We start from the raw sequence: 14,149 nt of genomic DNA, 5'->3' as shown, positions 1-14,149 counted from the left end.
TGAAAATTTACGAACTTGTTTTTTAAAATTTCTATTCATACGCTGAATATTTTATTACCATACGTAATATCGATTCCGGTTATAAATTTTGGTAGGTAATATTTTCCCTCATGTGTAGTCATATGCGACGATTTAATCTCTATGGCCGAGTGAATTTCGACAACAGACGTCTGTATTCGGTCATCGAATTCTTAAATAGGTATACTAGACTCTGTCGCGCGCGCCATTAATTAATACGCATCTCGTGTCGTTTACAAGTTCAATATCCTCGTCGAATTATTTTATTACGGCTTTAAATTATTGAATTAAACGTCGTAAAATCGATGTTATAAGGTAAATTACGCGATCGTTTCGCGAGATGGTCAAATGATCGTAAATTTGTCAAATAGGTAGGACTAGAGGCGAGCTCCATCACATGGCTATAAAAACTGCATCATGTCGACTTACATCGAGTTTCTTCTTAACACTTGAACTTGGAAAAACTACCTAGGCATATACATATGTGCAAGTACACGGGTAATATAAGTAGCCACAGATGCGTGTAATCCTTTCTTATCTTAATTCCGTATTTCACGATATCGTGACGTTTATTTACAATTCAATTCTATATGTATAAAATCACAACTGTATCGAATGTGTAATGTGAAGTTGTGCACTGTGCACTGTGCAGCGTTGCATCGCCGATAAAGATGCTTCAGTCGATATTTGAATTTTTTTTAATATCCATAATGAACATTTACTCTGATACAGATGGACTGAGCATGGAAGGGGAAGACTTCGTTCGTCAGTCCGGTCGTGTATTTGGTATTAAAACGTGAAGAAAACCAAATCCAAGTATCGTTCGTTGCTGAACCGGTTTTTGAAAAAAAATTTAAATTAATTTACACACAGACACGAGATTTGGAAATCTCGTGCACCGAGGATGCTCGATTTACGTGTGAGGCGCCTGGCGCCGCGAATTCGTTTTTTCTTCTAAATCTCCTTCTCCCATCTCGCGCATAAGTTGATCGTCGCATTTTAAGTACTTACTTACCACGAGTACGAAAAAATTTCAAATAATTTATGGAATTCATTAAAACGGTTCATTTTTTTTCTTCTTTCTAATCTGATACATGCTGTGAGTGCATTACCGAGAGTATTTTTACAACTTGGTGCAAACGGTATGCTATGCACAAGGTGATTCGCCCGGTAATCGTATACGTAATCTATCGTTTATATTTCGAGAAACTTGGCTAATGGCCGATCATTTATCAAAAACTTCCACCAGTTGCGTCATTTTACGAAATATGCTGCAGTTTTGCAGTTTTTGTGATACGTATAAGGGAATTTTTTGAACAGACATTTTTCTAATTTGAACGAAACCATTTTTTGATTTTTTTTCAGAATTGAGGAGATAGAAAAGCAGGGCTTTTTTGTGGAGGGGCGCAGGGGGACGCAGTTCCCCCAAAGGAACGTTTCAAAATATCGAAAAATTCCCATAAAAACTAAAAAATTTAGGAATTTGAAAAAAATGAAAAAATAAATAAATTTTGGTAACTTTTTCAAAAAAATTTGAATCATCAGAATAGTAAAGTGCGGAAAAGAAATCAGAATAATTACGATGAAAATTTGATAAAAATTTGGAAATTGATCTAAATCTAAAATTTAGCATTCAAGTAACATTGTACCTTGAATAAAAACGAAATAAGATTACTTTTTATTACCTAATTTCCAAAAATATTTGAGGGGCTTCATGGAAAAGAGGCATTGGTCAATTTTTTAAAAATGATTTTTACAAGTTCAAATGGCAAGCAAACATTTTCCAATTTGTTTTTTTTTCATGGAAAAACACCTCAATGTCACTGAATATAGTGAAATTGATTTTAATTTTTTTTTTAATGCATTCAAAATTGTAAAAAAAAAAACAAAAAAATGACTAAGGCCCCTTTTCCATGGAACCCCTCATTTGTTTAAACAATAAAAAAATAATTTGGGTAAGTAGGTAAGTACCTACTTCGATTTTTTTCTCACAGTACAGTGGGGAGGGGGGGGCGGTAATGAAAATTAGAGACCTGCACCTTCAAATTTATAGGGCCCCCTTAGGAAGGAAATACAAAAAAAGACCTGTAGAAAAGTATTTAAGGATCGTACTCAGAAATATTCGTATTCGAATTTTGGTTCTTCAATTTTAAAAATTGTTCAGAATTTTGATTAAAACGAAATTTCCTTATGTTCAAGAGTGTTAAAATCTCATTTTGTTAAAAAAAAAAAAAAAACAACACACAGTAAAGGGAACTTTTTAGGGCCTTTTCAAATTTTAAACAATATAAAAATCCAAAAATGAAAAAAAAATCTTCTATTTTTCTTATTTTCAAAAATTGATTCTCGAAATAGCAATAATTTTTAGATTGTTATATGTAGGTACTTTGGGATTTTTTTCACTGACATGTATTTTAATGGAAATTTTTCTGCTGTGCGTTTACAGGAAAAACAAATCATTCCGACCTTGAGATAAAGGTAAAAAAGGCTTGAAAAATTTACAAAGTGTTAAAACGCTGGCTGGTCGTACGCAAAGCTACAGCAATACTTTGAGTAGTAAAGCTCGTAAACAGCCTTTGACCATTTCGGCGCAGTTCCAGTTATCATTACATAGCCTGATGGAGACCCTTAATCAGGCTAATCCGTTTTTCATCAGATGTATCAAAAGTAACGGAGAAAAGGTAAAGAGAGAATCGAATCTTTATCGGGTACATTGTGATAATTAGTGATTCTATAATGAGGATTGTTTTACAGATACCGAATCTCTTTGATGAAGATACTGTCCAAAGACTGCTCTGCTATACCGGAATGTTGGAAACTGTTCGTATTAGACAAGCTGGATACAACGTTCGGTTATTGTATGAAGAATTCATCCATCTGTATAGGATATTGCTGCCTAAAGGATTATTGAGGTGAGCCAAATACGTCCAATTTTTCCTATTTATATGTAATTAGAATTACTCTCTATTCCAAATTGGACGAATTGAACGTCGAATCATCGAATGAATTGTGTAATTTTTTAATTTAGAGCATCTGGATTCATAAATATTTCGATATTTTTTTACAGTTCTCAAAGCGACGTTAGAGATTTCTTGTTGATGTTGAACCTGAATCGTGATAATTACCAATTAGGAAGTACCAAGATCTTTATGAGAGAATGTGAAAAACTCAAGCTCGATTATCGTCTCCATCAACAAATCATGGCTAGCATCGTCGTACTCCAGAGATGGTTTAGGGTATTGATCGAAAGAAGACGATTTTTAAGACTCAGAGATGCTGTTACCACGTTACAGGTTTGCATAATGATGCGAAAATTTACATTTTTTGTTTTTGTTGAATTGTATTAAAATTATTGATTTGGTTGGTTTTTATCGCAGTCTTGGTGGAGAATGGTCAGTGCCCAGAAACTCGCTAACAAAATGAGAAATTGTAACGCCGCAGCCGCATGTATACAGTCGATGTGGAGGACTCATAAGACTTCTACGTGGTATAGGAAACTTCGAACTGGCGTTGTTAATTTCCAAGCTCATGCTAGAGGATATTTGACCAGATGTAAGATTAGAGAGCAACAAGAACAAATGGTTAGTTTCGATGAAACGTTTTTCTTAGCGATCTGTCCCTTTTACGTGTTTTTTTACGTTTTTATTATTATTTTTTTTCACGCAGGGTAAAGTAGCTAAAAGTAAAAGTAGTATTACGGCGAAGGATTCAGTATTATCGAAAGAATCCAGTCAGGAAGATTTTGAATTACCTACCGAGTATGTATTTTGTTTTTTTTGTGGAAGGAGGTAAAGTGTTTCTTGAGAGAGATTTTTGATGTTTTTTTTTTCTCATTCGTTGCAGTACCGAATCTCCGCCGGAAAGCGAATCCGGATCTTTCGAACGTGATTTCGCCGAAGAAATGGCATTACTGCAGTAAGTTTTGTAAAGATTTCTGAATTTGTATTCTGCATAAATCCTTGAAAAATGCGATTGTGCCAAAGTTAGCAATCTAAAATTTTTAATAAATCCGAAGTTTCCTATTAAAGAAAAAATTCAAACCAAAGGCTCTAGCAAAATTTTACTTCAAGTTCTGAAAAAAATTCAAAATTACACTTTTTTTAAACAAAAAATTCGTCAAAATTTCCTGTACCTACCTATTGCAAAACCTCTTCCCCTCCAAAATCGACTGAATCCATTTTCAAACCCATCTGGAGTCAGCAGCATGCAAGTTTGAAAAAAAAAATACGAAAGTTTTATTTATTTCGTGTTTTTTTTTGTATTGAAAATTGTAGTAGTTGAAATTTTTTACAATTTAATCAATTTTCAAAAAATTTGAGAGCTTATGGAGGTGTTAGAAGCCGAATCTGGAAAAGAACTTGATAATATTCGTATTCAGCGTTCAAAAAACCTAATAAATCACATGTCACACAATTTAGTTTTTGTCAATATGTAAGTACTTTGGGCAGCTGCAACAAATTCTGCTCAATAAATTACATCAAATGAATATAACAGATAGATATTTAGGCTAGGTATCTTTTAGAATGCTATTTTTTTTATCTATCTGAATGCAGCTCTATAACAAAATTCGGTAGCATTTTCACAATCTCACACTACTGGTGAAAAATATTAAAATTATCTCCAACCCTGCTTCATCCCGCGCCGCGTTCTTTTTTCACTAGACTACCAAAGGCTGTCTGAAAAACAAAGTAACTGACACGTTAGCCTATCCCAACTATTTATGTCTTTTCATGAAAGTTTTTAACATCTTGTCCACTTCGAAGTTCGAACTAATTATTTTGAACATTTGAAAAGGCCGAATGAATTTTTCAATATCTACAGATACTTATAGATACTCGTATTCTCAATCAATGTCGTCAAGAATTGTAGACTTTGCACAAGTTGATCAATTATTATGTAAAATTATGTAGCGGTCGAACTCGCTTTACATGCCTAACATTTTTAAATTTTTAAGCAACGAAGAATTATTGAAATGAAAATGTCAAAATCGATGACGGACCTAATTACACCTTTTTTCAAAGGCTATATTTAGTAGGGTAATTAAAATTATAACGCGTCATTTGTTTAACATAATGATTAGGTATACTCTTTATTTTGTCTCGAAAATAGAAGTGTTTTTCAAATACTTAACTTTATTTTTAAAGCAGCGTGGTTCGTAATCGAAAATACACAAAATTCAACATTTTGGAATGATACATCAACATCTGATTAGCAAACTGAAATGTATCTGGACTTCTAGAGCAGTTTCCAGCGAGTACTATGCTACTTCTGTGGAAAGAATTGAAAAAAATAATCAGACAAGTACGAGGTAAAGAGAATATGTTCGGTTACAAGACTACAACGGCCAATCAGCTCTATCTGCTGTACTGTTTCACTGGCGAAATATACTCCAGCGATAAAATCCATCGTCAAGTAAAATATTTTTGGTTTATTCCGCTCACATTTGAAATTTCAGTATGCTATTTTGCAGTGATCACTAATTTATGGTACGGCACTAAGAAAGACCTGATGATGATGTTTGACACGATGAATTTACTAGGAGTTTGCAATATGTCAGTTTGTATTCTTCCTTTGATTTCGTATTGGTTTTGCGAAGATATAAAAGCTATGATAGCAGGGGTTGATGAAATTTGTGCATTAAGATCAATCTCACACGAGTACAATAAGAAACGAAAAAAAGGTATCATAAACGTAAAAAAAATCATCTTAACAAATGCGGGTATTTTTTTCTTTAGCTTTCTGGTAACTTTCGTGTACTTATTCGAAGCTTGGATGTTTTTCGATGAGTGGAAAATGAACAGTCGTTTTTATTACACTTTATCCGTGCCTCTAGCTGAACGTTATCGAAATCAGACAAATTTTTTCCTTTTCAATGGTTTGACGAGTTTGGTTATCGTGCAATTATTCTGTCGATGTTTTTCAACATTAGCTTTCATGTTGTATTGGAGTATGACGTGCCATAATGAACTTGTTCGGGCTGCTGATGAGATGAATATTATTTTAAACAATTTGAACGCTTGTATCGACGAGGAAGATAATCCTACAGAGGTTTGGAATCGAAGACTAATTCAAGTGTTGATACGTTACGTCCAACGGTTACAGAAAATCTCAACGTAAGCATACAACTGATTGAAAACTGAAGATGGCATCTACATATGTAGCTTTTGTACTGTGGAATGAGCAATTTAATTATTTTTTGCAGGATAATCGATCATTTCAGAGGATTCTATCAAGTGATCTGCTCCATCACAGTACCCACATCCTTTTTTGTTGTAGTAGCCCAACTTCATGTTGCCGTAACCGTGAGTTAATTTTATCAATTTTTATGGTTCAACTGACAAGAGATTTTTACGGATTGGGAACAAAAAATAATAATACAAAATTACATGTTAATTACCAAAATTATCGGTGATTTATCCAAAATTACTTGTAATAAGCCAAAATTACCGGTTTTCATCCGAAAATTACTCGTAATTTGTCTTAAATCACCTGTAGGTAACTTACCTGAAATTACCAGTAATAAACCCAAAAATGCCAATAATTTTCCGGAAATTACCAGTTGACAATTTACTGAAAACTACCCATAATTTAACAAAAATTACCAGTTCGCAATTTACTGAAAACTATTCATAATTTACCAATAATTACTGTAATTTACCAAAATTACCGTAATTCACCAATAATTACCGTAATTTACCAAAATTACCATAATTTACCAAAATTACCATAATTTACCAAAATTACCATAATTTACCAAAATTACCATAATTTACCAAAATTACTGTAACTACTATACCAAAATTACTGTATTTTACCAAAATTACTGTAATTTATAAAAAATCACCGTAATTTACCAAAATTACTGTAATTTACCAAAAATTATTGATAATTTGTCTAAAATTACCAGTAATTTACCCAAAAGCATCAACAACTTAGTACCAGTAATTTACTTAAAATTACCAAAATTACCTGCAATCTACGTAAAATTACCACTTATTTACCAAAACAAATACAAGTATTTTACAAAAGGATTTCGAGGAATTTACCGAAGAGTTACCAGTAATTCATCACTAAAAAACAATAATTTAGTAGAAAAACAACCAGTAGGGTAGGTACTAAACCTTCAATTTCTTCAAATTTTTAAATTTCCTCTGGCATTGGCATTAGAAATTGATCCATTATTTTCAAGTTCTTAAAAGTCTGTAACAATATTGAAATGTCAAACTCCAAACTCCAAATTTTTTAAAAGTTTACGAGTAAAATCAAGAATTTTAGAAATTTTTCCCCAAGATTTTAGAAGCTAAAACTTATGCAATTTTTTTGATTATTTGTAGTTGGCAATAATGAGCAAAAAATTGACACCACTGTCTTTTAAAATTTTTCGCCGTGGCGGGGGGGGGGGTGTTTGTACACATAGGTTGAGGGGAAGCAACGACAAGAACGAAACAACGATTTTTATCAAAAATGCCTCTTCTTGGGGGGCCCATATTTCACCTTCAGAGGTTTCTCCGGACATAAATTTTTTTCAGAATAACTTTCAATCCAAAATGAAAATCTTAGTTGAATTTGTTCAAAATCTAATACCTTTTTTCGTAGGCGATCCTCCCCACTGTATAATTAAATTAAATATGAGCCAATAATGAATATTTTTATCAATTTCAGGGAAATTTACCAGTTGTTTTAGTATTAAAGACGATGGCAACCTGCCTCGGCACTATTTGGGCCATATTTCTTTCATATTGGGCAGCACAGATATTGGAAAACTCTGTAAGAAAAACAATTTCATACCTAGTACGATCACAAAATTATCTACCGCATCGATTTAATTATGGTTTTTTTTAAATTTCAGGCATCCGTGCTATCATTGGCTGTCTATTCTACTCCTTGGTACAGATCTGTTAAACTCCGAAAAACTATTTACATATTTTTATGTCAAACTCAAAGTATCAAGAATTTAAGAATGACCAATGTGTTTTCGTTGCTGATGCAAAATTTCTCGAGATATTTGCATGGAATTTTGTCCTGTACGAATGCTCTTCGAAAACTGACATAAAAATCACTCCACACAGCTTGATAGATCAATTCATTTACATAGTTAAATATGGCGTATTTTTACGCAAATTGGTACCTCGATTTTAAGGGTAAAATTTATCTGCAAAGAGATGATTTATGTAAATTTAAGTATTGTTAGTTGAAGAAAAAATAAAATGTTTAAGTATGTACATTGTACTCTCTAAATTTGAAACAGTCAAATTTCACTGCTTAGCAGTCACGACATTTTGCCTTTTTAAAAGCAGTAGTTTTTTACTGCAAAACAGTAGAAAATCTATTGAATTGGTCAGTCAAATGATTTTTTACTGACCAATTTCAGTCGATTTTTCACTGTTTTGCAGTAAAAAACTACTGCTTTTAAAAAGGCAAAATGTCGTGACTGCTAAGCAGTGAAATTTGACTGCTTCAAATTTAGAGAGTAAGCATTTTATGGCAATTATTTGATAATTAGATAGGTATTATTATTTTTTTGGCAATTGGCACGATACATTGACACAACCATCATATCATTAGAATTATTTGCTAGTGTGACCTTGACCTTCCAAGTTGAATATCAAACTTCAATTTTATTTTTCAATTGTTTTCAGTTTACTAGTTACTGTAATTAAGTAGCATCCCCTTCCCCTACGATTATGTGGCAATTAAAACGAACATTGAACTTCGCCAGATGTTTCCATCTGCAGAAATTCAACCTACCAGGCCGCCAAAATCTCATTCTGCAATCCCACCACTGAATTTTTTCAACTTTTTGCCGTTAACTACGGGACAATAAATCGTAAACCGATGACTTTAAATATGCATTAGACTAAAAAATTATGCTCATCTAGTGCACTTGTTAAACGACTTTCTAAACCAATTGGTGGTTAAAAAATACCCAGCACTAACTGTTCAACATACTGAGGTTATTAATCACAACGTCGAGAAGTACAAATTCGAAATCGATTTGCGTTTCGTAAAACAGTCCAATGTCGTTAAGGGAATTACGCCAAGCGCGTCAAAATTATTACGAAAACGTTCAAATGATCGTTTAACCTGTCATCAAACGGTCATCTTCATCATCACAAAAAAACCAACCTGCTGCTACAACGATACCCTTATGGTGGTAATCTTCGTAAATATCGCTGTGTTGTTGCGTTGATGACTTGGTTGGACTATGTGGACTTGTTTCTTGTACTACAAGAGCCGTTTAATTTGACCAAAAAAATGACACAATTTTCGCTTATATATACCGGTTACTCTATTAGCTATCAAGGTTGTGACTCGATTGGATCCACTAGACTATGAATAATTTGACTTTTCCTCCGCTGAGAGTTTACAAGTTGTGTGGTTTTCTCAGCCCAGCTGCGCGAATTAATTTTTCAATTAGATATTTACAATGGCCAAGTCGAACTATTAATAATATTATGGGAAAAATTAGGATTAATACCCGACCGAACGTATGTATTGTAGGCTATAGGTATAGATAGAGGTAATACGACTTGACCTACAGGAATAGAAGAAGGAAAAGACTTGAAATAATAAAATAAGACGAGCTTTGTTTACGTAGCATAAATTTTAAAGAAAAAAAAGAGATGTTTTTCGTACCGTTATTCTTGGGACAAGTAAAGGTCTTCGGTTACCTATACGTTGATTATTAACATGTAAGCAGAATTTAGCATTTCATTACTTGGAATTTGTAATCTACGAGGAAGGTGTTTTGTAAAGCATTGCATGTTTTGTTTTTTACGCAGCAGCAACATTTTTAACAGAAGCTTTTCTATTCTTGCGATTTTTCTTATTGATCGCAGCCCAGCATAACTCGATAATAAGGATATTTCTGCCGACAGACCAACAACAAACCGGATTGTCGCCATGTTTTTATTATACACCGAGATATTGCATTTGAAAAAAAAAATGCACAGCATTGTTAGCGCGCATCGCACATGTGTATTCTCTGCATAGGCTATACGGGAATCGTAGAAACAATGTACAGGCGAATTGGTTGTTTTCAGAGCTACTACATATTTCCATCGGTGTAAAACCGTCGTATTGCCGTCAGGGTCAAAGTAATGTACGAGATGGCGGTGATTTTGGTCACGTTGGGTTTTTACTCGTATTTTTTGTTTCGTTGGTACTTTTCAAATGGCTAAAAAGTCATTCCACGTCAATTCGACCAAGAAGTGGTAAGGGGGGGGGGTCGGCGATTTTTTTGAAATTTTTTCTGTGGAAAGACCTTCCGAAGAGATGGCCAATGGCGCAAATCGTAGCCCTCTAGCCCTTTTTTAAAAGCTGCTAGGGGGTGTCAAAGTTTTCAGTGAGCTCGAAATATCACCAATTTCAGCAGTGGATTACTCGATAACCGCGATATCTACCAAAATGGAACTTTTCCCAATGGTTAGGGGTTTTGAAAGGCGTTTTGGTGATATCATAAAAATCAGTGTTGCCACTTTTTTTTGTACGAAAAATTAGCACGAAAAGTTTCAAAACGTAGTTTTCATATTATTCCGACTCTCAAAAGTTCTGAAAAAAATATATTATGAACAACTTTTCACGCTGAACAACATATTAAAAAATTGGGATAGCATTATGTCGTAAAGTCAATTTTAAAAAAATTGTAAGTTTGCGAAAAAAATGCGATTTTTTGATTTAAAGCATGAAAAAAAGTTTTGACTGATGAAGTTGACCCATTTGACCTCTATTTTTACGTATCCGTTGATAAAGTTGAAAAACCCTTTTCACTCGATGAAATGAACTCATTTCAAAAAAATCAAAATTTGAAAAAATTCAATTTTCAATTCAAAACATCAAAAAAGTTTGAATTTATTCAGTTGTCTTATTTTGACCTCTTTCTGGCGTATTTCATGTAAAAGTTGATAAAAATCACACTCACAGCAAAAAAAATTGAAATTCGTTTATTTTTTGAATTTTGATTTTTTGTGATGAGTTTATTTCATCGAGTGAAAGGGGTTTTCAACTTTTTCAACGGGTACATAAAAATAAGGGTCAAATGGGTCAACTTCACCAGTCAAAACTTTTTTTCATGAATGAATGAATTTGTATTTTAAGATACCCAGCAACGTGGGCTTTTTTGCGTCTGCTGTTTTGACACAGATTACAATTAAATATTAATTCATTTTGCACAGATGATTACAAATACATTCAACAATATAACAACAAAATATAACATGAAAAATAAATAGGAAATGTATAACATGCAGAAGAAAACATTGAAAAAATTTGAGAAAAAACTAAAAAGCACTAGGAAAAAATAATGTGTTTAAATACGCTCAGTAAGCGTGAGCGCTTGAGCACGACATGGTGGAGCTATCCTCGTGAAAATGATTGCAAGGAAACGGGAACTGTCCGTTTCCCTGCATATGACCAAGTTTCAACTTCAATTATGAACGATCTCTGGTGAATTTTTTTAGTGTCCGAGTTTTAAATTGTTATTTGTGTCATTCTGAAGAACAATGAAATGAATTGAACAAGCTAAGTGCTTACGGACGGATTTTACAATCATTTTAGTGTCTCTGAGAGGTCAAAATCAGGTAAAAACTCACCAAATAATAGCGCAAATGCTTCCATTTCTTGCGATATTGAATCCTTTTGTCTCAGAAAACATTATTGTAAAATATGAGTTCACAAAAGTCGATCAATTGCAAAAATTATGGTCAAATTCATTCGTAAAATACGAGTTCCCGTTTGCCTGTTATCATTTTCAAGAGAATAGCTCCAAAATGTGGGAGTCACGTGATCAAACTTACTGAGCGTATATCATTCGGCGTTGACACCTCATGGTATGGCGGCGCCACCATCGACTTGCTCAAGTTTTAAAACAGATCAAATTTTTGAAAAATTTCAAATTTTAATTTACTCAAATTGATCTCTTTCAAAACTTCAAAATTGCATGGATCCTTCAAACATGAAGGTAGGCTAATCCCAAAAATTGCAATTTTCATCTAAAAAAATGTTCTACAAGTTCCCTAGGTCAAATTTTTCATTTTGGCAAATTTTCATTTTTTGGTTTTGCTCATTTTCTAGACTTTAGACGCCCGTAGTTTCTTCCCATGAATAGATAGAGGGGCTTGTAGGCAGTGCCCCTTGTTCCCCGTGATGAGAGCTACAAGATGGTACTACTCCCTTATGAATCTGCCATGTCACCCATGGCAGGGTAAGGGTGCGTGAGTATGTAAATGTCCCCCTTTCAGCATGATAACATGTATTTCATGCATTTCTCCGCCAGAGTGCAACACTTGTTTGTCAACTCCGAATTGAATAAGTTAGACACTTTTAGAAAAATGAACAATTTTTGGCACAGATTTTCATCATCAGCTTTTAGATGAACATATTTAAAGTCACTAACTAGTATATTTTCTACATTTGATTTGTATAGTATGCATGAGTCCTTAAATCAAGAAATTGCATTTTTTTTTGTTGCAATTGCAAACTTAGGGTAGGTACAATTTTTTTAAATCGACTTTACAACATAATGCTATCCCAATTTTTTAATATGTTGTTCAGCATAAAAAGTTGTCCATTATACATTTTTTTTTGGAATTTTTGAGAATCAGAACAATATGAAAACTACGTTTTGAAACTTTTTGAGCTAATTTTTCATACAAAAAAAAGTGGCAACACTGATTTTTTTGATATCACCACTGTTTACCAGAAAGCCTTTCAAAACCTCTAACTATCGGGAAAAGTTCCATTTTGGTAGGTAGCGCGATTATCGAGCAATCCACTGCTGAAATGAGTGATATTTCAAGCTCACTGAAAACGTTGACACCCCCTAGAAGCCTTTAAAAAAGAGCTAGAGGGCTTCGATCTGCGCCATTGGTCATCCCTTCGGAAGATATTTCCACAGGAAAAATGTCAAAAAAAATCGCCGACCCCCTTACCACTTCTTCCCTCAAATACGTATGCTGCCTATGTAGTGAAGCTGGGAGTTTGCTTGTATAATTTCAAGAAGCACTCAAGCCCAAAATTATTCTGATTTTACACAGAATGAACCTGAAGAGATTTATTCTTTTGAAAAAAATATTGATTTTATGACTCTGTTTCTACATTTGAAGAGTGATATTCCAAAACTCGCTTTGTCCATTTTTATCGAAGTTGGGTTTTCAGCGGCACCTGGTAGATGAAGTATCAACTCACATTCCTACATCATCAACCTACCAAAATGAGGTGTTAAACTCACCTAAATAGCCAATTCACCAAAAATTAAAATAAAAATAATGTTCCAAAACGCGTTTTGTCCATTTTTGTTGAAATTTTTTTCAGCAGTATTTAGTGGATGAAGTGTATACCTACACTCCTACATCATAAATCCACCCAAATAAAGTGCTAAACTCGCCTAAAAAGCCAATTTACCCGTTTAAAGGGAAACTGTTTTTCCTCTTTTCTGAAAAGTTGTGAAAATGGACAAAGCGAGTTTTGGAATATCACTCTTCATTTATTTCCAGAAAAGTTGCTTGGTTCTCTCATTTTTCAAAAATTTTGTACTGATTAGTCGACCGTCAAAAAATAAATAATTCTAGGAAAACACGACGAATTTGTGCCAACAATTTGAAGAACGAATCATACAGGAATATGACCTTGAATTGTGTATATACCAACCTATCTCATACGAATATACATAACTTCAGTTAGTTATTATGTAGTTTAATTATTCGCAATAAGATAAGCAAATTTGTCTATTTGATCTCGATAAATTTACAAAAAATACTCCATCCGAGTTAAAATTGCTAAAAATGTTTCACAATTACCTCACAACACCTCATATCGAGAACTTGTAGCACGCTTCCTATACGTATTCTTGTGAGAACGGATGTACGACATCCTCGTTCGTACTTATCTATAGCACTCGCATTAAGTCTAATGTATACGATTATCATCGTAGGTACTCGTATAGTACACCGAAAAAATAAAAACTAGTCGGTAACTCGATTAACGAAATATATTTTACCGTATTGAGTAATGGACTCGAATTACAATTTTCAATATTATAAAGAAATTAATCGTATTACATATGTTTGACAGCGTACGGTGGTCGGACCACCGCCGAGTCGAGCCGAGGCAAAAACTTGGTATGTACCTGTAC

At 33.6% G+C, this 14,149-nt stretch overlaps 2 protein-coding genes across 5 annotated transcripts in view; one reads left to right on the top strand and one right to left on the bottom strand.

Moving 5' to 3' along the window:
• bbg (big bang) overlaps positions 1-14,149 on the bottom strand; it is a 316,775-nt gene that overhangs the window by 210,267 nt on the left and 92,359 nt on the right. The window lies entirely within an intron of this gene.
• On the top strand, positions 1,980-8,294 carry LOC135836420 (unconventional myosin-IXb-like). Of its 3 annotated transcripts, none has more exons than XM_065351246.1 (10): positions 1,980-2,699; positions 2,773-2,930; positions 3,086-3,311; positions 3,396-3,599; positions 3,685-3,776; positions 3,862-3,933; positions 5,163-6,131; positions 6,221-6,320; positions 7,681-7,785; positions 7,868-8,292. In XM_065351246.1, the coding sequence occupies exons 1-7, from the start codon at positions 2,637-2,639 to the stop codon at positions 5,209-5,211; spliced, it is 864 nt and encodes a 287-aa protein (XP_065207318.1). In that variant the 5' UTR covers positions 1,980-2,636; the 3' UTR covers positions 5,212-6,131; positions 6,221-6,320; positions 7,681-7,785; positions 7,868-8,292. The 3 variants fall into 3 exon arrangements, with proteins under 3 accessions (XP_065207318.1, XP_065207319.1, XP_065207317.1); XM_065351247.1 differs by having other exon boundaries at positions 5,948-6,131; positions 7,868-8,234; XM_065351245.1 differs by lacking the exons at positions 1,980-2,699; positions 2,773-2,930; positions 3,086-3,311; ... (1 more) ...; positions 3,685-3,776; positions 3,862-3,933 and having other exon boundaries at positions 4,448-6,131; positions 7,868-8,294.

Source organism: Planococcus citri, chromosome 2, assembly GCF_950023065.1.
Source record: "Planococcus citri chromosome 2, ihPlaCitr1.1, whole genome shotgun sequence".
In the NCBI taxonomy this organism is placed as follows: Eukaryota; Metazoa; Arthropoda; class Insecta; order Hemiptera; family Pseudococcidae; genus Planococcus; species Planococcus citri.
This window is presented reverse-complemented; position numbering and strand designations above follow the sequence as displayed.